The sequence below is a fragment of the Rhinolophus sinicus genome, chromosome 15 (assembly GCF_057876585.1).
Source record: "Rhinolophus sinicus isolate RSI-liver-muscle chromosome 15, RSI-T2T, whole genome shotgun sequence".
In the NCBI taxonomy this organism is placed as follows: Eukaryota; Metazoa; Chordata; class Mammalia; order Chiroptera; family Rhinolophidae; genus Rhinolophus; species Rhinolophus sinicus.
Genome location: NC_142515.1, coordinates 47,383,296 through 47,406,491, shown reverse-complemented (window position 1 = coordinate 47,406,491; position 23,196 = coordinate 47,383,296). Strand labels below are relative to the sequence as shown.

Genomic DNA, 23,196 nt, shown 5'->3' with positions numbered 1-23,196 from the left:
CAGTAACTCCCACAGAGCTTGAGAATTTTCTCCCGTCTTCCTGCGGTCTCTGTTCCTGAGCTTCAGTAAGAGGTGTTTAACTATTTGGTGAATCTGATCTCCAGGCCTGATTCCTGACTCCACCTTCCACTTCGACTCCTGGGACCTCTGCTCTTCTAGCCAGCAAAGATGATGCCACTTCAAAGCAAAGCGCCACTTGGCCTCTTCTAACATTCCCTGAAACCTTCATTATACTATTTCCCCCAATCCTTTCTTTATAAACCTCAGCCCATCCCCTGTATAGACAGAGGACGGCAAATTCCCATTCAATGGAATCAGTAAATGACTGATTGTACTTTACAATTTCCAGTTATCTGACACCTGGGAAATACAAGACAGTGTGCGAGAGACCCTGGGGGTGGACAGGAAGAACAATATAAAGCAGTGCTTGCCCTCCAGAAGCACCTGCAGAATTGGGGACAAGGTGCAGAAGCTGAACTAGCCGAGTCACGAGGGGACAACCCTCCTAACCGCGCAGCCCCCACTGATACAGCAGGCATAGCACTGGGCACTTGCAGAGGTTTGGTCTCAGCCCCGCAAGTGGGTATTATTGTCCCTGTTCACAGCTTGTGATGTACAGTGAAAGCCAGGGCTCAAGAAGTTAAGTAACACGCCCAAGGGACACAAGTTTTCTGCGCCACGATTCACAGCCAGGTCTGAGGGATGGGGAAACCCACTTCCTTTCCACTACCTGACACCCATAAGTGGCTCAAGCCAATAATATCCAACACATCCCAAGTTGGGGCATGATATCAAGGTGGTCTGTGCACTGACTGCCAGCTGGGTGTCATGACCTGTACATGCGATTGGAGACCACGGGCCACCATCCCAGACCTGACTCTTCCCATAAACCCCAGGACCCAGAAAGCTCACTGTCCTTTTATATGGCCCCTTATTTATCTTCATAGATTTACAAAAGAATCAGGTTTTTACATCTACGTTTACACATTGAAATCAGAGGCACACCGAGATGGCAAGTGGCACAGCCGAGACTGTACACCCAGGTGTGGTGTCTGCTCAACAACACTGTCATTCCAGTGCCCCCCCCCCACTCCTCCTAAGGGCTCACCGTCCAGGTGAGGTTCCCTGAGCCTCCCCACTCTGCTTACACTCTTCTGCTGTCAGTGGTTCTGCCATACGGTCCCCAGACCAGCAGTATCCATTATCACCAGGGAACCTGTTAGCAAATCTCAGGCTGCACTGAGTAAGAAAACCCCAGGTGGGGCCCAGCAATCTGTGTTTATCAAGCCTCCCTATCCCCTGGCCCCCCAGGGGGATTCCAATGCAACTGAGGTCTGAGAACCCCTGTGCTGTGCCCCGTGAAGTGCAAAATCAAGGCCGCCGCGATAACGAGTTCTATGCCTCACATTTCTACCTCATCAGTTAAAAAAAGAAAAGAAAAAACAAGCCAGAAAACTGCTGCTGATCGCTCCTGTTCCCAACCCGCACAGACTCCAGTCTTGCAGCTTCTTCCCTCCGCACCACTGGCCTTACCTCTTCCAATTTAGTCTGCGCGCAGGGAAAAGAGAAGGTTAGGCCCAGGGGCAGTTTCCTGTGCATCAGCCCTTTGGTCTTCATGAAATCTGCCAGGCAGTCAGCTACGTAATCAAACAGCTGCAGAGACGAGAAAGCACGGGCCACTCATGAGCTACATGTCCAGGCCTTCAGACACCCCACCCCAGCCCCGCTTTGTAGAGCCCCTGCCCTGGTACCTCGGAGCCAGGCCCTCGGATAATTTCATTGGGTGTCGGATAGAACTGACTCTCCATCTGGACATTTTGTTTCCCCTCTTCAGAGACTTGCACCTTCAACACTCGAAATTTGGATCCTCCTAGATCCAGGGAAAGAAACTCCCCATTTTCTATTAAAAAACAAACAAAAAAGTTGTTTACTGACGGTATGCTATACAGCAAGCTCTGCGTTAGAAGCTGGACATGCAAGAGATGTCATTAAGTCTCACAACCACCTCAAAAGCTAGTATTATTATCACTTTGTGAGGGGTGTAAATGTCTAATCATTATGCTGTTTTGTACACCTGAAACAGAGAACAATCTGATGGTTGCCAGATGGGAGCGGGTTCGGGGTGAAAAAGGAGAAGGGGATTAAGTATAAATTTCCAGTTATAAAATAAGTCATGGGAATGTAATGCACAGCATAGGGAATATAATCAATAATATCGTAATAGCTACGGATGGTGTCAGATGGGTACTAGACGTATCGTGGTGATCACTTCATAATGTATGTGTCTCATCACTATGTTGTATTCCTGAAACTAATATAATATTGTATGTCAACTACCATTGAAAAATAATTTAAAAAAGAAAAAAAGCCAGGTACCATTATGTGTACTTACTGAGACTCCAGAATGCAGCTGCTGCCATGAGCCCTCCCAGTAAGGGGCAGAGCTGGGGCGTGACCCAAGTCTCTCTGACTCTGCAGCCTGAGCCCTGCCCACGGGGCTATGCTATAGGGAGGAAACGTGTTCCTTTGGAGAAGGCAAATGTAAATTCAAGGCAGGTAGTATTACCCTCCTCGGGAAAAGAGAGCTGGTACTCCAAGCACGGGACTGAGCGGGGAGGTGGGGTGGCAGGGAGGATACTCAATATTTGGGGCCAGAGTCACTCCCAAATGAGAAAATGTAGCACGACCCAGCCCAGTGCAAGACAGATGCTGTTAATAAAAAGGTGGAAGTGATACACATATTGCAGCAAGGCCGCCCACCCTGATAGGTCAACTCAGGCTCCAGACAGAATTCCTGCCCAGGACCCTGCCAGTACCTTCAGCGTCAGTCGTAGATACGGGCTGGGAACTCAGGTGGGCAAACCCTGGAACCAACAAGCGTTTGTATAGAATGTATGGGCCTGAAGAGTGGCTACCCGTACCAGGCACGCTTCATGCTATATGCCCAAGGCGTGTGTGAGGGAAACTCCATGCCCACAAACCTGGGAACCCAAGTGGCCTTGTTTTGTACCATGTGACCCCCAGCTACAGCTGCTTCGTGGCTCTAAGGGGCCCGCTGGCCATTCAGATTCACTCCTTATGAAAAACAACATAGAGGGAAGTTGCTGGTAGGTGGTAAAATCAGAAATGGAAGCGTCTTGCAAGCCGGAGGTCAGCAGGGCAGCCAGGGTAGCCCCACAGATATCGCCGAAACCATGGAGTCACAGTCCCGAGTGGACCATGGTTCCTGCCCTCAGAATCCCACGGGATCAGGTGTGTCTCCTTCCCGGTTGTGTCCTTGTACAGAAACCCCCAACCCCCTTTCTTGACCTGGCTCAACTAGGTTTCTCTGTTCCTGGTAGTCGCAGAGCCACAAGCAGGCGCTCCTGGTGCTCTTCAAACTTGAATGTGCACGTGGACCTCCCAAGAATTTGGTTAACACACAGATTGTGATGTAGCGGAGGTGGTGTTTGCGACTCTGCCTTTCTGAACAAGCTGCCAGGTGCTGCTGGGACGTGGACCTGCTGGTGTAGCAAAGGCTTAGGGTCCTCATTTACGGGCTCAGCCAGCTGGATCTTTTGTTTCTGTGGAAACATCTGGATATTTTGTTTTTGTGGAAACATCTGGAAAGTGAGATACTTATCTCCCTAGGTCAGCCCCAAAGGAGCCATTTATTATTCCAACAGGGAATACAGGGACCTACGTAATCCTGAGCAAATTTTGTTAGCACTCCTCATGTACCAAGCAAGAGATGTTTTCACAGAGGTTACCTTGCTGCATAGGAAGTACCGTAGGGTAGATCACACAGTCCATGTACAAACATTTACTGAGCACGACTCTGTGCCAAGTAATGCGCCAGGTGCTAGGGGTGCAAAGACGAAAGACTTTGGGAGCCCATCAGACGTACAGGCAAGTAAGTCACTTCCATACAGCAGCGAAAGTGCTCTGATCATGGGAAGCACACGGAGCGGGATCTAAATCAGAGCAGGAGCAACAATCCAGAAGGGACGATACAGAGCTGAGAGCTGAATGAGAGAGAATCAGCCAGCTGGGTAGGGGAGGGGAAGGGTGGATGGATCCCAGGGAGAAGAAACTGAGCAAAGGAACCAGCTCACACTGGGGTGGATGGGAGAGGGGGGAACTGTGCTTCTGAGGAAGGAGGGAGGTGTGACAGAAATGAGGCTGGCAGGTAGTCTCAGGGTAAATTAGGAAGGATTTAGAAAGCTGCCTCAGCCCCAAGGAGCTTGGGCTTTATCTGGAAGGTGAGGGGGAGCCACAGAAAGACTTTGAGCTAGGGAGTGCCAAGGTCCAATTGAGATTCTGGGAAAACACTTGTGGCACCCCGCAGGCTAGACCAAAGGGTTTTAATAAAAGAGGAGGCTGCTGTGCCCCCATCCAGACAGGAGGTGTGCACAGACCTGGTATGGTGTCAGCATGCACTCATTTGTTCCTCGGGCCACCAGCACCATTACCACTAAGCAATCACCTTGCTCCACCGGTGACTCAGGGCAGTATTCATGGAAACCATGTGGTATGGTCCCTTCCATGACTCTGCCCCCAGACAAAAGACTCATGGGACCCCAGGGGAGAACCTGCCCGGAAGAGGGCAACAGCGGCAGTGGGACCATTACGGTCTTCACAGAGATTATTATGACCTCCCACCACAGGGATGTAGTTACAGCATGGTGACTGCAGTTAATAACACTGTATCGCATATTTGAAAGTTGCTAAGAGAGTAGATCTTAAGAGTTCTCAACCCAAGAAAAACATTTTGTAACTGTGTCTGGTGACAGATACCAACTAGACTTATTGTGGTGATCATTTCACAATATATACAAGTATTGAATCCTTGTATTGTACACCTGAAACTAATATATGGTATATATCAGTCATTTCTCAATAAAATATAAATTAAAAATAATAACAATTAAAAAGAAGAAAATGACCTCCCAAGAGGGTGAGATTTCCTGGACAACCTGCCCACTGTGGATGCTGCTCCCCTGACCGCCCAGTGGCTCCAGGCTGCCGCGGACGCTGGGGGTTTCCTCCTCCTAAGCCATGGCCAAAGCTTGTGCCTCTGGCCCTTCCCCACCTGCTAGTGCATCATCTGGCAAAGGCACATACGTTTGAATGTGTAGATCCCCGGAGGTTCAGAATCTCCAGGGGAAGACGCCTAGGAAACCATGTGTTTAGGAATCGTGCCAGGTGAGTCTGATGCTCAGGCAGGTATGGGACCCCTGTGCCTATCAGCCAACTGCCTCGGGGCTCCCCGGGCTCACCCGCAAGGCTCACCCTCCAGGAGGCCTAGGAGGCTGCCTGGAGGAAGAGGCCAAGAAGGGAGGCAGCTGGGGTGCGGCCCACAGAATCAGTCCCCTTCCCAGTCAGTGGACACTTCCTTCGTGATGGTAAAGGAGATGGCACAAATGGTAACAGTTGTAAGGTACTTTGTAAGCACCGTCAGTGGCAGCTCCCCGACTGAAACACTGGGAGGCAATAAGCTCCAATAGTTTACCTCCTCTCAGGTAGGTTCCGGTGGCAGGAGGGGAAACTACAGACAGCGGGTGCACTCAGAGGGTTTCTTTGGAAACTGCATACATTTCTGAAACGGAGGCCCTCCAGGATTAAGAGAGTGCTATTTGTTTGGTCTTGTTGGTTAGTAATCATGAAATTACATCACTAGCTAGTTCACAGGAGCTACAGCAGACTTGGGACAACATTTTGTAGATTTTAAAACACTCCTTCCACATGACCTCATCTGATCCTAATGACCCTGCATGTCGGTAGGGCAAACTGGCCACGTCCCTTTACTGATGAGGATAGGGACTCCCCAAGGCCACGTGGCTTCATAGGGACTCTGCCACAGGATCACTGGTAAGATGCATTGTGTGACGAGAGGCTTCGAGGAGACAGGAAGAAAGGAGGTGGCCTAAGGAGGAAGGAATTTCCAAAGCTTTCTGAAGCAGCCTGGGCCAGGAAGGCACATCTGGCCCAGCATCCTCCCAACCATCAAAGGCCACTTCCCCTTGCTTCTGGGGACAACCTCTGCAGGAGGCGCCATGGCACAGGGAGCCAGGAGGACTTCACCCTCCCTCTGTGGCTCCCTCACTGCCCCCACACACCCCAGGACTCCGCTGCTTCCTCCAACTAGCCCTGGATGACCCGTCAAGGACCATAGTCCCCTCAGCACTCTCAGCACAGTGTCAGGAACCAGGAGAGATTTCAAAGCAGGACTATCTGTCTCCAAAGCTTCTGTTCCTCTGGGGTGGTACACTGCCCGCCCTGTATACTCACCCACCAGCAACAGAACAGGTCTCTCTCCTCAGTTCCCAGGGGCCTCTCAAACCGCAGAGCCAAGCTACTTTGACCCAGGCAGTGTCCCAAAGGGACCCGGAATCTGGCTAATCTAATCTAAGGCCCCTGAGGGCTCCCCAAACTTCAGTCCCTCTTCCTTCAAGAGTCCCCGAGCCCTTGCTGGAGCCTGGACAGAACACTGGGACCCTGACCCTGGGGTAACCCCTTGGTCCTCAGTACTTTCATCTGTCCTGGGGATAAGAGGTACACCACGGGGTTCTTACGGGGATTGTGTGGGACAGTGAGTCCCTAGCACCCCTTGACCACAGGAAGCATCTGGTAGATACCAGTTCGTTTCTCTCGTATGGCTTTTCCCAGAGACTGAGAATGGAGGAGTTGGATGAAATCTCATAGATTCCTTCTAGAGTTCTCTAGACTGTGTAAGCAACATAATGGTCCCCCAGAGCTGTCCACATCCCAATCCCCAGGTCTTGTGAATACGTTAGTTCATATAGCAAGAGGGAATGAAGGCTGCGGATGGAATCGAACTTGCTCATCAGTTGACCTTGAGGTTGGGAGATTATCCTGGATTATCTCAGTGGGCCACATTTAAATGTGGAAGATGCAGAAGGGACTGAGTCAGAGAGAGATTCGAAGATGCTACACTGCCGACTTGGGGATGGAAAGGGGCTTGAGAGAGGAATACAGGCCGCCTCTAGAAGCTGGAAAAGGCAAGGAAACAGATTTGCCCCTCGGGCCTCCGGAAGGAATCCAGCCCTGCGCACGCCTTGGTTATAGCCCCGTGACACCCACTCCACAGCTATGAGAATAAATTTGTCTTGTTTTAAGTTGCTGTGTGTGTGGTAATTTATTACAGCATCAATAGAAAACTAACATATAGGCCAACTCTGTCATTTTACAGATAGAGAAAGTAAAGCTCAACATTTTGCCAAAGGCCACCTAGGAATGGCAGAGCTGGGCCGGCCTAGAACCCAAATGTCTTGAATTATCATTTAATATTCTTTCTCTTATATCACACTGTCTTCCATTACTTACTATTGATAGCCTAGAACCTAGATACCTAGGCATAAAATGCCATTTATTAGCCAGTCAAATACCTCCGGGCCTAGTATGCATCAGGCACCATGCCAGGGGCTCAGAACACGGGGTGGAGAAGCCCCAGCCCTCGTGGAGTACTGGTCCCGCAGGGAGACGGTCACACACAGCAGGGTGATGGGCGCTGCCAAGTACCTGAGCCAGCACGGGAATGCTTCCCAGATGGGGGCAGTGGTCTGTACACTGAGATCAAAAAGCTCCACTGGCGTTCACCAGGGGAAGGATGCTGGGATGTTCTGACAGGAGAGGGAACAGAATGTGCGGGGCCACGGCAGGCAGAGAACAAGCAAGATAGTTGGAGCTTTGGTTCAAAACTCTTGGTATTGAGTCTGACTGATGCATCAAGAGCTGAAGGCGGGGGGAGGGTGTGGAGAAAGGGCTGGAGCGATAAGCCAGGGAACAGGAGCAAACATCAGTTACCTTCAGCTAAGAAGGACCCGGGAGAATCAGGACCCCAGGAAGCCCCCAGCCCCCTCACCTGAGCCGTCTGGAATGGCCCTGACAAAGGTGGGCAGCATCTTCACCGAGGCGGTAGGGTTGGTGTCCTTCCCCAGACCCTTCTGCATTTCAGCCTGGAAACGAGTCATGATGTCCAAAAGGGTCTCATCAGACAGACGCATGTGATACAGGAACCTGTCCACCTGGAACAGACACCGGGGTGACCAGGGTTAGCTGCTGGGGGCACCTGCCCTCCAGCTGAGGCTGTAAATTCCCACTACGTGGGGACAGCTTCGTGACGTGGATTCCCAAAGGTTCCTTGCCGGACCCCTTATCAAGCTGGGGACGAGGTGGGGAGTTAGAAGAACAGAATGGAAGGCTGGGGAAGGTGAGAATTTATTCCTCTCAAGTGTAAGCTCTTAGGAAGAACCGATTTCCCCATTTTTATGATGGGTCAATGGAGGGGCAAAAACTAAGAAAGATTTAGGTTTTCTAATGCCCAGTTCAGAGCCCTCACCCTCGACGCACTGCTTCGCTGCTAGGAAAGACTAGCTATTAATGTATCTTGAACCTTGAATTCCTAAACATGGAAGCTCTTTCGTCTAATGATGACAGTATATGTCCAAACATGTTTCCCTTTGTTTACGAGCTGCTAGGGAGCTCAGAGCTAACCCCATTTCCAACTGCAATCTCTAAAATCCAGTCCTTTAAATTTCCATTTTGTTTTTGTCTGAGGCTGCTCTAATTAAGATGAAGTTTAATTTTTTTTTTTTTTTTTAAAGATTTTATTGGGGAAGGGGAACAGGACTTTATTGGGGAACAATGGTCAAATTGTTGTCCTTTCAATCTTAGTTGTGGAGGGTTCTGTTCGGCTTCAAGTTGTTGTTCTTTCAGTCTTAGTTGTGGAGGGCGCAGCTCAGCTCCAGGTCCAGTTGCCGTTGCTAGTTGCAGGGGGCGCAGCCCACCATCCCTTGCAGGAGTCGAACCGGCAACCTTGTGGTTGAGAGCCCACGCTCCAACCAACAACTGAGCCATCCGGGAGGCAGCTCAGCTCAAGGTGCCGTGTTCAATCTTAGTTGCAGGGGGCAGAGCCCACCATCCCTTGCGGGACTCGAGGAATTGAACTGGCAACCTTGTGGTTGAGAGCCCACTGGCCCATGTGGGAATCGAACCAGCAGCCTTCGGAGTTAGGAGCACGGAGCTCTAACCACCTGAGCCACCGGGCCGGCCCCTGAAGTTTAATTTTTAATGCCAGCTCAAATTGCTATTGGAAACCAGTGGATGTCACTCAAGTAACCAGGAAATTGAGGTACAGGACCCCCACAGGAGGTAAGTTATAAAAAGCACTATGACTGTGACCAGCCCACTTGAAGGAGCTACGTCACATCAGGAAAAGCAGAACAGCTTCGTCCCCGCTGCTAATCCTGTGGCGGGGGCAACCTGGATTCCAGGGCTCACTGGGGTGGATTATTGACAAGGGCAGGAGGAGGGCCAGTGGCCTAAGTGCCCTGTATTTGCCACCCGTGCTTTGTATACTGAGGGGCCTCTCTACCCACCCAGGTCACAAGAAGGCGCTATCCTAGCCCGTTCCTGGAGGAACTGCTCTCCCACGCTTTTCCCTAAGGCTAAGAACATACATTACAGACTACAAAGTGCTTTCATGCCTGTCCCCTCATTTAATTACCATGATATCCCCTTGAGGCAGCCAGGTAAGGCCAAAATTCTTGTCCCTGATGGAGAGACGAGCACCCCAAGGCTCAGAGTCATTAAGCAGCATTAGGGGAGCTGCGGGTAAGTGGCAGCCCTGGGACTGCGGGACCTACAAGCCCAACAGACAGACTACACCAAAAGTGCAGGGGCCACACGGCCTTAATCACAGGGCAGGTACCTAGCCGTCAGCTAGACCTAGAGGACGGCAGCCCAGCTCAGTCGGGCCGATACAGAGACCCAAGCCAGTGAAATGGCCATGGTTCCAGGGACTTGGGGGCAAGAGAGAAGCCAGGAAACCATCAGAGAGCCATTAATAAAACAGGACAATTGGGCTGTCAGCACATTTGAGAAGACAGTATGGAACCAGGTCAGGCTTCACTAAGGGCTTCCCGTTCATCCGGCATTTGTTCATGACTAATTGGTTGGCACTGCCGCTCACACGGAGAAAGCTGATGACAGAGATGTGACTCAAGTAATTTGGGCTTGGGAAAGGCAAGATGTACCACACGGGAAGGAAACTTCCTCCTTTATCACCCAAGGCCTCTGAGACAGTGGCCCTGAGCCTATTGCTCATGTTCACGCAGCCCCAGAGTATAAAGAACCTCTCTGGTCATCCCCATAGGGTCATCCCGTCTGTGTAAGTAATGGCTTTAAAGTGCTTGGGTCACTTGTGAGCTGCAGTTTAACAGTCATTCAGGACTTTGTGTTACCGCTCCCGTTGCTTCAATAAGTTACAGTTATGTAAAAAGAAGGTCAATTTAGCAGCAGTTTCTTGTTTGTTCTTTGTATCTTGCAGTTCCTGGTACAGTAGCTAGAAGGGAAGAATGAAACGTATGTGGGGACAAAGGAAGAACGTTGCTGTATTTTCAATGCAAATAGGTGAGCTGGGGCTTGTGTAGCCAGGCATACATGTTGCAAGCCCTGAGGGAGGGGGCTTGAGCTGCAGGAGGCAAGCAAGCCTGCTTCTGGAGTGGCTCCCAAACTATGCATGGCACTGCTGCTGAGCAAAGGAGCCAGCAGGCAGCGTGTTTAACATAGGACGGGCAGATTGTCAAATGTAAACTCAGCGTTTACCGAATTATGGGAGGTGGGAGCTGCAAGGGACTCAGAGATCACAGGCCAAAGGTCCCGTTTTATGAATCAAGAGTCATAAAAAGGGTCAACTCTTGGACCCAGTGATTTCACTTCTGGGAGCCTTTAGGAAATAATCCCAAAGGTGGAGGGCATTAAATACATACCAATGTTTAGCAAAGCAATTTTTAACTGTCAAAAAAAAAAAAAAAGGCATTTTAGAAAGTAGCCGAACGTCCTACAAGAGGGAAAAGTTAAATTATGGCATATCCAAATTGATTACTAGGAAGATATTCACATAATTATAAAGAAATGGAGAAATGTACATAAGTGGTTACAATATAACGATAAGTGAAGGACACAAGTTCAGAATTGTATACACTATATAAATATAAATGTAAAAACACACACTGAGAAACGGGAGCGGTGGGATTAAAGGTAACATTTCCACTTTTCGTAATGTTGACTTACTAGACTGTAAAAAGGACACTTTGAAAACCTAACCGGTCCTTCTCTTACGAGTAAACAATCTATAGGTCAGTGGCCAGGCCCACCCCAATGCTATGAATAGGTCAAATAATATCAATGTATTAAATCGGAAGAGAAGCTGTCAGAGTAGTTTCTCTCTTCTCTCTCTCTCTCTCTCTCTCTCTCTCTCTCTCTCTCTCTCTCTCTCTCTTTCTTTTCTTTGTTTTATTCTGTATTGTTTTTATTTTAATGTTGTTATAGAAAGATTTTTAAAAATCATCCCAGGGTCTGATAGCAATCCTAGCAGTCAGGTAAGTTCAGGATCTTGATAAGTGTAGAGACCGGAAACACAGGCACTAAGAAGGGGACCGGATGCCTGACACCAGAGGGAGAAGGAGCCTGTGCCTTTTGACCAGGTGTGTTTTCACCACCTGGAGAAGTGAATGAGCCAGTGTTCTCTGAACCTGTGACTCATCCCAGCAACCCATAAACCAGCCTCCCGTGCTACCCCAGACACCTGCTGTGTCACTTCCTTAAGATGGCTACAAAGTCTTCCTGACCAGCCCTACTCAGCTCCCTCTCACAGGCTTTCTTGCCCATCATAGGGAGAGGGTAGGTCAACCCTAGGCCTTGACACAGGCTGACCCTCCACCCAGAAGAATCTGGAACAGATCAGTGGAAGTGGCATTTTCAGTCACAGAGGCCTCCTGAGACTGCACCTGGGCTGGTGGATAAACACATCCACCTGATTCTAGGGTGTAACAAAAATTAACCACCACAAAGAGGCCCAAGGAACGGAAACTAATTTGCAGAACCTCAGGTGTCAAGTTTCCAAAGACCCCCCCTTTGGGGGTTGGAGAGATACCTCGCAGGTTGCATCTTTACCAAGCAAGTAATAACAGAAAGTGAATTCTTAAGCAGTGCTGTAGAGCATGTTTCCACCTCCTTAAGAAGCCAGTAAAGGGCTCTGGGAATCTAATCAACAAATGTAAATACAGGTTACATCTGATTGATTTATATTTTAAGATTTGCTATAACCTCTAACCCTACTCTCTGATGAACAGGATTTAGTGGGAGTTTATCCCACCGAGCATGAGGGCTGCAAGGGACCATCTCCTTTTCTCTCAGTTTGAAACACCAGGAAGCATCATGGCACAATGGAAAGAATGCAGGAGGAGGAGTCGGTGACTTTGGTTTAATCTCCCCAGCACCACTTTAAACATCTGGGTTACCTTGGCTAAGTCCCGCTGCGGGGAGGACTTCCATTAACCGTATATTGAGAGACACTCTGGGGAGCTGGTATGGCTGGAGTGGCAGGCTGGGTTTCTTCCAAGCTGCCAGGAGGAAATGCTGACGGCCCCCAGTTGAGCCTCAGCAAATTTTAACCAGCCCACCTTGGAAAGAATTTTGTCGGTGAGTTTCTTGGGCAAAGTGGCAAAATAATGCACACCATGACTAGCATACCCTTGGCCAACAGCACACGCCAATCATAAGTATTTCGATTACTGTACATAAAAACTCACCTCCCTCTTGGTGCTACATGTATATTCTTTCAAGCACATGAAAAATCACAGGAATTACTTTAAAAGATCTCAAAATTTCTTTTATAATGATTCTCCTCTCTTCTGTAGCCTTCTCCCCAAACATGCCTTACATCAAATAATACAAATGGCTTCTAAAAGCTTTCTCCTCCTCCCCTTGCCACCCGGGGATCTGCCAGGAAGTTCCGAGTGAAATTCAAGGCTCAGGACAATATGCAATGCCCAGCCTGGGGAGACTTACTTCCTCTTCCCCTTCTGTGAGTTTTGTTTCACTGGTCCTATGCTCCCTCTGTGTTTTTAAATAAGCTCTCTTAAATCCTTGCGATGAACGCAAGGTATCAGGTCTGTGAGTGAAGAGTGAAGCCCGCATTTCTCAGCTTTGGGAGCCCTTACCTTCTTGATCTGATCCTCCTTCATCTTGGTGAAGTAAAACGCCATCAAGTGTACCGCAAACATTTTCCCCAAGTTTGGTTTGTCCTGAGATGGGCCAAGATTTCAGAGCAGTCTCCGGAGTACTGCACACTTCCAGTTCAGGCTGGAGGCCTGTGGGGAACTAGGTGCTACAGATTAAATACTTCCAGGCTGCTCAGTGCAATGATTAAACTTCGCCCCCTCTCTCTGGTCCCTCCCTCCTGCACACTTGATTGTCTAGTAGGACGCTCAGGATGGTAGCTGAGAGTTGGTGGAGGGGAGGCAGGGGATGGGTTGTGCTTGACTCTGAAACTCCAGTGATACAAAATCTTGTTGCTAAGCAACACTCTCAAGCCAGGGCTCCACCAAGCCCACTCAGCCGAGGAAAATCTTCTGAGAAGTTGGGTGTTAAACAATACCAACTTTCAACCAGCTGAGCTGCTTTGCAAATGTCTAGGCTTTTCTCTTTAGCCCTTTTCTCCTCAACCCAGCAGTATAACTCCATGACTCCCTGCTCCTCTGTAGCACTGTTTTAATTAAGACTAAACATTGCCCTGGTCGGGGAGATTTCAAGAATGCTGGGACAAATGGCTCTGTTTGTGACAGATTAGATCTCTTAGTTAACAGTCCATGGTAATGGAAAATAATCGATTAAGGTTTATCTATTCACAATGTTAAACCAGAAAACCTTGATTTCACAGGTAGTGATCCAGAAAAATATAGGCAAGAGAAAGACTGAACTGAAATCAGCAGGACTCATTGGGAAGGAAGCTGCTGCTGGAGAGAAAAATTGGAAGTTACAGGTAGGAAATGCCTCATGCTGCGAAGGTGTTTGGTTTACTCACTTGATTATCTCCCTCATCACATGTGATATGAGAAGAACCCAGAAAGGGGCCAATGTGTGGGTACAATAGACCTTGCATTCTTTCCACAGTCATTGGTCAGCTAACAAAATCAGTAACAATAACAATGGTGTTAACAACAGCAGCTAACACGGATGGAGCACTTACTATTCCCATTTTTTAGATGAGAAAACTGAGGTCCAGAAAGGTTAAGTGACTTATTCGAAATCACAACGCTTGTAAATGGTACAGTGAGAACTCAAATCCAGGAGTTCAATTCCAGGGTCCAGCTCTTAACTAATACGTAATATTGCCTCTATTCTTTCTCCTTGCAGTAAATACTCAATTGATAACTGTTAGTAGCAGCAGCATTCTGCTGAGTTATTATCAAGAATTCCAACTACTCGGAAAACTATGTACAGTTTAAGGAATTCTTGGCCATAACTTCCCAAATACTAATGAAATGCTTCCTAAAATGTTAATGAAGGATAGCTGGGCACCCCAATGTTTCTCGCTCCTATAACTTACCTCCTCTTCAATAGGAGGGAAAAAAACATGTTTTCCTGCCAGCTTAGCAGCCTCAGCTTTGTTTCCTTTCCTGCCGCACGATCTCATTAATCAAAACAATTACCAAACAATTGCTTGGTGAGAGAACCTTTAACAATGGTCTCCCCAAAAGACTGATTCTCCAATCAGTGCTCTTTTTATCCCATGGTCATGTGGTTCAGCCACCGGAAGTCTAGTTTAAGCCTACGCTTGATCAAAATTACTCCAGGTACTTTTACAGATTGATATCTGAGAAATAAAAATCAGATACTGTCTCCCAGAATGACAAACCCACTCCTTTTCAGTCTGTTTACCCCTCAGACTATGAACTCTCTTTTAGCTCCTTTACTTTGTCTATTAGACAAGCAAACAAAAGTTAACCTTCGGTTGTTGGAACTATTCAGTTCCCCAAAGCATGTGGAACTGCTGGTTTTCTGAAACAATCGTGCTATGCTTGAGTCTGCACAGGCTGAGGAAAACATCCTGGGGCTGGTTGCCCGCCCACAGATGATAATAGTACTTGTCTTAATTCCTCCATTTAAAAAGTAACCTCTGTGGTGCAGTTCGGCTCCAACTGTCACTGATTTCTTCAACATAGGGATGAGGTTACAATGGCCAGTGGACAAAAGGACACAAAGCCATAACCAAAGGTCTCTGTAATCTCATGGTTGCTTGTATGTGCCAGCTAGGCGGCATTTGGAATTTTAATCAGGCAAATGACACTCCGCAACTTTCATCAGTTACATCATTCCATTTTTTTCCAAGCAGATCAGCATTTTCGACTGGACAAATAATTCTCCAGGTAGCCCACCAAAAGAGCGGTTTATCCGCAAAAAGAAAAAGAAACAAAGCCACCGAGGAGTATGCGAACACACTTCTGGGCCGAGCTCCAACGCGCCACACGTGTGCAAAAAAGGCCCGATTCCAAGATGGCTTCTCTATTTATTAGTGTCCCTCCCGCTGGAAGTTACCACAAAGTTTAACAGGAAGTCAGGACTAGAGTTAACAAGGCAGGGGGGGAACCCAGCTCCACCCATAGTCCTCCCAGCTCTATGGTTAATTATCTTAGGATGCCAGTTCACTTTTATCAGTATCTACATTACAGGTGTGAGCCTACTAAACCAGGACGCTTAATGATTATGAAGATCATATGCGTTTGGAGCAGCTCAGTCCCCTCACTTTATTGAATATAGACAAAAATAACTCAATTATTTTATCATTCCTCATCTGACTAGTCTAGTCTAACCCTTGGAATTTTTACCCTTATCAAAGCTCTATGTAAGTATTCAAGGATATCTTAGTGTAAGTATTATAAGCACTTGGATTTTCCTTAAGAATAGCCATTTGAGAGTTGGCACTGCCAAGGGACATTTTAGTTAACGTGTAGTACCCATCTGGCCCAAATCTTCCATGTAAGATAGGAAATGCTCTCACCTCTATACACGTTTCCATAGAGCGCACCATTTAAAGGAAGTATCTGCTTTCCTTTAATACTGAGCACGGTAATACTGACTAGATAAGAGGACCAGAAGTCCAATAGAATTTACAGATTTATTTAGTAAACACTTGTATAGTGTTTACTAGGGGATTTACAATATGAATTCCCACAGCAACTATCACTCTCTCCACTTTACAAATGGAGAAACTGAGGCACAGAGCGAAACTGGTACATGGTGGAATAGATATTTAAATGTGGGTAGTGTAGCTGCAGAGCCCACGCTTAATCACTGTGTGGCTCTCACGAACCTAGAAGCATGTTTCCCCATGAAGGGGAAACATGGGACCGAAGCTGGGACAACCCGCCCAAAGCTGGCAGCAGAGGGGCAAGTGCACAGGCCCTGGGTTCCCACTCTGCCCTCACTAAAGAAGGCCCCAAGTTCATATCTGTAAAGGGTTTGTAGCTACCTCAGTAATCATTATGAGAATGAAAGTAAATGAGCTCACATAAGAGAAGGCATGTGGCCCACAGTGGGCAAGCTAAAAGTATCCCTTTAATCTAAGCCTTCACCTGGTTAGGGACCCTTTCTTAAAACTGCTATTTCATCTCATCCTATTAGGATAAGAAAACGCATGCAGCCCTTTCAGTATATTCAGTAAAACGTAACCATAAACCATTAGAAGGTACCAGTTCCATTTACTGGAATGATAGGAAGAGTTGGGAATTTTATAAATATTCTATTCCTGTTACTAAAAAAAAAAAAATAGACTTCAATTCTGTCCCATGTTCTTTTTAATGGTAAGTCCAAAGTTAAGTTGTCCATAATATAAACCAGTCCGACCTGCTGGTATTCCACTTGCTGCAAAAGAAGACAGTGTTAGAGAGCAAACTTCCATTAAAAGAGTCAATGTAGAAACTTCCAAACCCAGCCTGTAGTTACAGTTACTATGGTGTCTCCATGGGAACAACCACAAATGAAGCAGAAATGTTAACCTCCGCTAATTTCAAAAGAAAGCTACTGATAATCTCTTATAGGTTTATTCCTGACCCAAGAGAAGACAGGGAATGCTCATGAGGAAATCAATTATACACAATTATTTTTTATCCCAACTATACATCAAGAGCTGTGTTTGCAAAATACATATCAAGGAAAGACAAGTCATACAAGGAAATGTGGCTTTTAACATTTTTCGGAGTAATTACAATCACAATTGCACAAAATAGAAAACTTCTAAAAGCAAATGAGACTTCTGGTTAAATGTAGCATAAACACACGAGGACAAAGAGAAATGAAATAGTGATTGATCAGGAATTTTAACATAATTTTGGAAGACAGAAAGCTAACAGAAAAGTGATGGCTTAGCAGGGGAAACATTGAAACCTAACAGCTTGCAATGATTCTGTTGAGAATGAGTGATGATATTTGTAACTCTAGAATTCTAATGTTCAGGAATTGGAGGCTCAGATACCTCTGCAAAGCAGTAGGAAACACCCGAAAACAGGAGATTGGCTAAAAGTCTATATAAAAAGGCAGTTAGGGGCGGACAGGTGGCTCAGTTGATTAGAACGCAAGCTCTGGGCAACAGGGGTGCTGGTTCGATTCCCACATGGGCCAGAGTGTTGCACCCTCCTCAACGAGAATGAAGTGAATGAGCTGCCACTGAGCTCCCGGGTGGCCAGATGGCTCAGTTGGTTGGAGCACGTGCTCTCAACCACAAGGTTGCCAGTTTGACTCCCGCAAGGTATGGTGGGCTGCGCCCCCTGCAACTAACAACGGAGACTGGACCTGGAGCTGAGCTGCGCCCTCCACAACGAAGACTAAAATGATAACTTGACTTGGATGGAGCTGATGAGTCCTGGGAAAAACACATTACTGTTCCCCAATGAAAAGTCCTGGAAATACACACTGTCCCCCAATAAAGTCCTGTTCCCCTTCCCCAATAAAATCTTAAAAAAAAAAAAAAAAAACAAAGCTAGTTAGGCTGCAGTTAGGCCACAGGTGTGTCCCTCCACCTAGAGCAATGAGTGACCACCAACCCCTGCCCCTATAGGAGACTGGGCATTTATTCTCTGGCGAGATTGAACCCAAAAGTCTCTGGACTTGGGACCATCAGGCACCATGTAAAGTGAGACTGAGAGACACAAGACTGAAAATAGGGCCAAAGTGAAAACTTCAAGCTGAACAACGAGACCCCAAACTACTTTTTTCTGTCTTGTTTCCACCAGCAGACATCTAGCTGTATACAACCTTTCCTCCCTCACTGGGAGGAGTTGGGGGACCCGTTTTTTTCTCTGGTAAAACTAAATGGCCTCAGAGAAAAATTTAAAAACCTATGGATATGGAAAAGGCAAAATAATATAGTAAGCATATCGGTGTTACCAGATGTTTGGAGAGGGGGAGGGTTGAATAAGCGAAGCACAGGGGAGTTTTTAGGGAAGTGAAACTATTCTGTACGATGCTCTATCAGTGAATATATGACACAATACATTTGTCAAAACCCACAGAACTTTACAGCACAAAGAATGAACTTTAATGTATGTGAATTAAAAAAAAATATTTAGGAGACCAGGGATGTAATACAGACTGACAAAAGAACCTAACTGTATTATAAATGTATGAAATAGCCTCTCTGAAGAGGATGGGAAGATGCTGACCTAATAATCTTGGAAATGAGTGGAGTCAGCAAGACTAAAGGTAAACGGAACTGTATGTAGCACTGTGGCCTGGTTAATAAAGCTGTTTCCCCCAGGAGCATGGCTGAACAAATCTGCAACCACTATACATGTACACTGGAACTGAACAATTAAGTGAGTGAAGGGTGGGTAGTGGGAGGTAGGTTTCTCACTGTTGGAGTGGAGGGTGACATAAAAGCAAGGGGAGGCTAGGATGATTTGTGTCACTGGATTAGAGTCGAGAACATCACTATAAACTCATGTTTAGCTTAATATAGAGATGAACACATAAATATTTGTAAATATTTGTAGATATGTGCATACGAGGTCGGACAAATAAGTTTGCAAACTCATCCTAGAAAAAGTGCTACATACTTCATTGCTAAATATCACTACAGTCACCTTTGAAGTGCTCCCCTTGGGAAGCTATGCACCGACGCCAGCACCTAGTCCATCCTTCAAGGCACTTTTGGAACTCTTTTTCTGAAATGGCCATTAGAGCTGTCGTCGTATTACCCTTGATGTCCTAAATGTCATCAAAATGTCTTCCTTTCAATATTTCCTTTATCTTCAAGTAAAAACAGAAGTCATTGGGGGCCAGATCAGGAGAGTAGGGAGGGTGTTCCAATACAGTTATTTGTTTACTGGCTAAAAACTCCCCACAGACAGTGCCCTGTGAGCTGGTGCATTGTTGTGATGCAAGAGCCATGAATTGTTGGCAAAAAGTTCAGGTCGTCTAACTTTTTCATGCAGCCTTTTCAGCACTTCCAAATAGTCAACTTGGTTAACTGTTTGTCCACCTGGTACAAATTCTTAATGAATAATCCCTCTGATACCAAAAAAGGTTAGCAACATCGTTGCAACAAGTTTGCAAACTTAATTGTCAGACTTTGTATACATAGGTTAATATACTCACATGTGTTTCCTTGCTCTGCCAGCTGAGAAACCCTAGAGGCAATGACACCCAGTAGAAATAAGCACACATAGTGCCCAGATTTCAGTTTCTAATATCACTCTGAAAATGAGAGAGAGAGAGAGAGAGAGAGAGAGAGAGAGAGAGAGAGAGAGAGAGAGAGAGAGAGAGAGAGAGAAACCAGGGCACCTTGGAAAAATGGCTATTCTAGACTAGGGCAGGATATATATCCAAGATGGACTTGAAGAAACTTGTAGTAGCAGAACGTAAGGAAATACTAAAACAAACAAACAAAAAAACAACCCCAAACAAACTCATTTTAGAGTTCTTAATTAGTTTTGAGCATTTTAAATTCAGCTAATAAGATGACAGCCTCTAAGAAATACTATACTAGGGTTGTCTGTCATTGAAATAAGGTAATACATATACAAATACATTATTAACTTTGCTATAACAATACATGATGTATTTCGTTGGTAAGGGAAAAAGAGTAGTAGCCTAGGAAAACACAGAAGATAAACTCAAAAGTTTTAAGATCTAGGCAAGATTTAGAGTTAAAAGAATATGTGAAAATGCATGAGCTCTAATATTATTAAAAATTAACAGGAGGCAAGAATTGATAATTCAGCTGAAAATCATTTATATGAATTTGTACTGTAAGTAAAAAGTCATGGAATATGAACCAGGTAGTAATGAAATTGAAATTAAATTACTGTGCAGAATTTCGGAGACTAAGTCATAGGAGGGTTTTTTTTCAATTGCGGCTTAAAAGGTTAAAAATAGTTGCAAAAACCGCAATTACTTTTGCACCAACCTAATATTATGCATTCCTTTAAATACTTACACGTACAGGGAATTTTATGGATAGAATGTGATTAATATCCATTCATTTATCAATTTTAAAAGGATCACAATGAGTGATAAACATATTAAGAAAATGAAAATGTAGCTGTTAAAAGAATAAGGCAATTTTTGAACACTACAAATTACTGAAGGAATTTTTTAAAAAAATGATCTTGAGGGGTGGGCCCGGTGGCTCAGGCAGTTAGAGCTCCATGCTCCTAACTCCAAAGGCTGCCGGTTCGATTCCCACATGGGCCAGTGGGCTCTCAACCACAAGGTTGCCGGTTCAACTCCTCGAGTCCCGCAAGGGATGGTGGGCTGCGCCCCCTGCAACTAGCAACGGCAACTGGACCTGGAGCTGAGCTGTGCCCTCCACAACTAGGACTGAAAGGACAACAACTTGAAGCTGAACGGCACCCTCCACAACGAAGATTGAAATGACAACAACTTGACTTGGAAAAAAGGCCTGGAAGTACACACTGTTCCCTAATAAAGTCTAAAAAAAAAAAATGATCTTGAGCTGATTACAAGCCCTTGAGAAAAACCATTTTCCAGCAGGGGGTTATCAATTTCACCGCAATTTACCGGTGTGTGCAATGGCGATTCACAGTCACCGGGTTACAGGACTTTGCCAAGGCTCTGTGAGCATCAGGAGCATGTCAAGGGCAAGGAGTGGATAGGGAGCACGTGATAGACTCTTTGAGTAGATTCCAAGAGTATAGCCTTAAAGAAATTCAAAATTCCTGCCTCTACCAAAATTTGCCCAAAATAGCTTTTGTAATTCAGCCCTCAAAAGGCTGATCCTACCTACTTCACGGACTTTTTTTTTCTTCTCTGGCATCTTTTTGCCCATAGAGACAACTACTGTTTATCAGTCCTGTGTGGAAATGTCTATATTCAGTGACAGGTTTTTAGGTAACAACTCAGAAACATGTTTATAAACACTGCTCTGTTCCAGTTTATGTATTTTATAGCTGCAAAACAGAGGGAAATAACTAGACTCATTTATTCATTTGCTTGTCTTTTTAGCAAACCACAACTTTTCATTATGTCCTAATGGGTTTGCTTTGAGGTGGACACACATAGAATGACTGCACCATAAATAGACTCCCAGTTCTGCGCTGTAAGACTTCACTGATTTGTCGTAGTTTTGTATGCTTGTGAGTCATAGTAAGTCATTTTTCAAAAGACCCCATTTCATTTTGTAGATTTACTCTCGGCCACAAATATAATGTACAAAGCATTACAAGTCATTGGTTATTATTCCTAACCAGTTATTGTACTAACCACATTTTACTGAATTACCCAGCTCTGTACTGACGGGAACTGAGGTCAACATCTAAGCCTCCGTTGACGCTCCATGTTGATGTTCAGCTGAATCCACAATAATCCAAACAGGATTATTTCAGGCAAGTACTTCAAAACCTGTTAGAAAACTGCAAGAAAAAAAAAGTTGTATTTTGGAAGGGTTGAGGACATGACTTTAGTGAAATATACGCCTGGGACTTAGCTGGCCCAGAAGCCCGCAATGAAAGATAAATGACATGTCCAGCTTGTCGTAGAGAAGGAAAATCAGGTTGTTTTCATAGTGACAGTTTTAAGCACTTTGCAGAGAATTATTCTGGGTCACTCCAATTATGTTTCCCCTTTTAGTTTCACTTGATTGCATTTCTTTAGTCTCTTCTTGCGTCTAACCACAGAGCTTTCCGTCCACCCCCAAAGGTGAAAACTATCACTATTTATAAACACCCTAGCTCAGTGCTCAAGCAGCCCTTTCCTTACAGCATTCCCCACCCCCACTCTTATCTGAGGCTTTACTAACATTTAACTTGCCGAAGTTTGCAAGTGTCTTGTCTGTCTGCTCTGAATTACCAGCTTTGGCCCCCAAAACGGAAAAAGTGGGAGAATTAACCCTCTACGTGATATACCTCACTTAAATACAATGAGACCAAATCCATTATCTAGTTCAGTTCATGGGTATTTCTTGAGACCATCTGGGCAAGAATGGACTATGCCTGCTATGACGTAAGTCACAGGGGAAGACAAACTCTATGAACTGTTGTCCAATGAAGAATATCTAAAGAAATATGCCCTTCCAGGCATTTCACTACTGTTTACCCACAAGCAAGGGAGAAATATAGTCAGTGCCACCTATTCAGCCTTTATTTCCACAGAGGCAAAGGTTACAAGAATAAAGCTTGACATCTCAATTAAATGAAAAATCATATGAACTCAGAACTAAAGAAAAAGGTAGAGAGATGACTAGCTTGGCAAACTTGGCTGTCCCTTGACCCAATTTCCCAAACCAATTTAATCCCTAGTCTGAAGTCAGACTGGTTAGCAGTTGCTCAAGAAATTAGTTCAGTTCTTGAAATCAGCTAAGAGCCCAATTCACAGCCCAGAACAAACCCCAACTTTCAGGTTCACCGATAAAACACTTCCTTATACGCCAGGTACAGTGCCAAATGCCACCTCATGACATTTAACCTCCCAAATAACTGTAGGCGTTATTGTCCATCGTCTTCAGATAGAGACCAAGCCCCAGAGAGGGCAAGGTCACTGAGCTAGTAGTGATGAGACACTGAACCCAGGCCTGTCCAACTCCAAAGCCTGTGTCTTTATGCTCCTTTCAGCTGTCTCTAACGTGTGCCGAAAACTTTGTTGGACAAGTAGAGGCCACTGTGCATCAGACTGGCCTTTGGACATGGAAAGACCTCTGTATCTAAAACAGCCCACTGCTACCACTTGTCACTCTTTTCCCTTATTCTTCTTTATCCTAGCAGTTATCTCTGAAATTACATCCATTCATTTAACAAAGGCTGATTGTGCTTCTCCTATAGTCTAGGCACTGAAGAGATTGCAGTCAACTAGACAGACAATCTCAGCCCTCACAGAACTGACAATATTGAACTTATT

The 23,196-nt window shown here is 45.8% G+C and overlaps 1 protein-coding gene across 1 annotated transcript in view; it reads right to left on the bottom strand.

The window, feature by feature from the left end:
• HKDC1 (hexokinase domain containing 1) overlaps positions 1 to 13,303 on the bottom strand; it is a 43,986-nt gene extending 30,683 nt beyond the window's left edge. Inside the window, exons 1-4 of the mRNA XM_019731708.3 lie at positions 13,008 to 13,303; positions 7,865 to 8,027; positions 1,752 to 1,900; positions 1,534 to 1,653 (exon numbers count right to left, since the gene is read on the bottom strand). Of these exons, the coding sequence (XP_019587267.3) occupies positions 1,534 to 1,653; positions 1,752 to 1,900; positions 7,865 to 8,027; positions 13,008 to 13,070 (495 nt within the window). The 5' untranslated portion in view covers positions 13,071 to 13,303. The remainder of the gene's footprint in view (positions 1 to 1,533; positions 1,654 to 1,751; positions 1,901 to 7,864; positions 8,028 to 13,007) is intronic.
• Between the last annotated feature and the right edge of the window lie 9,893 nt (positions 13,304 to 23,196).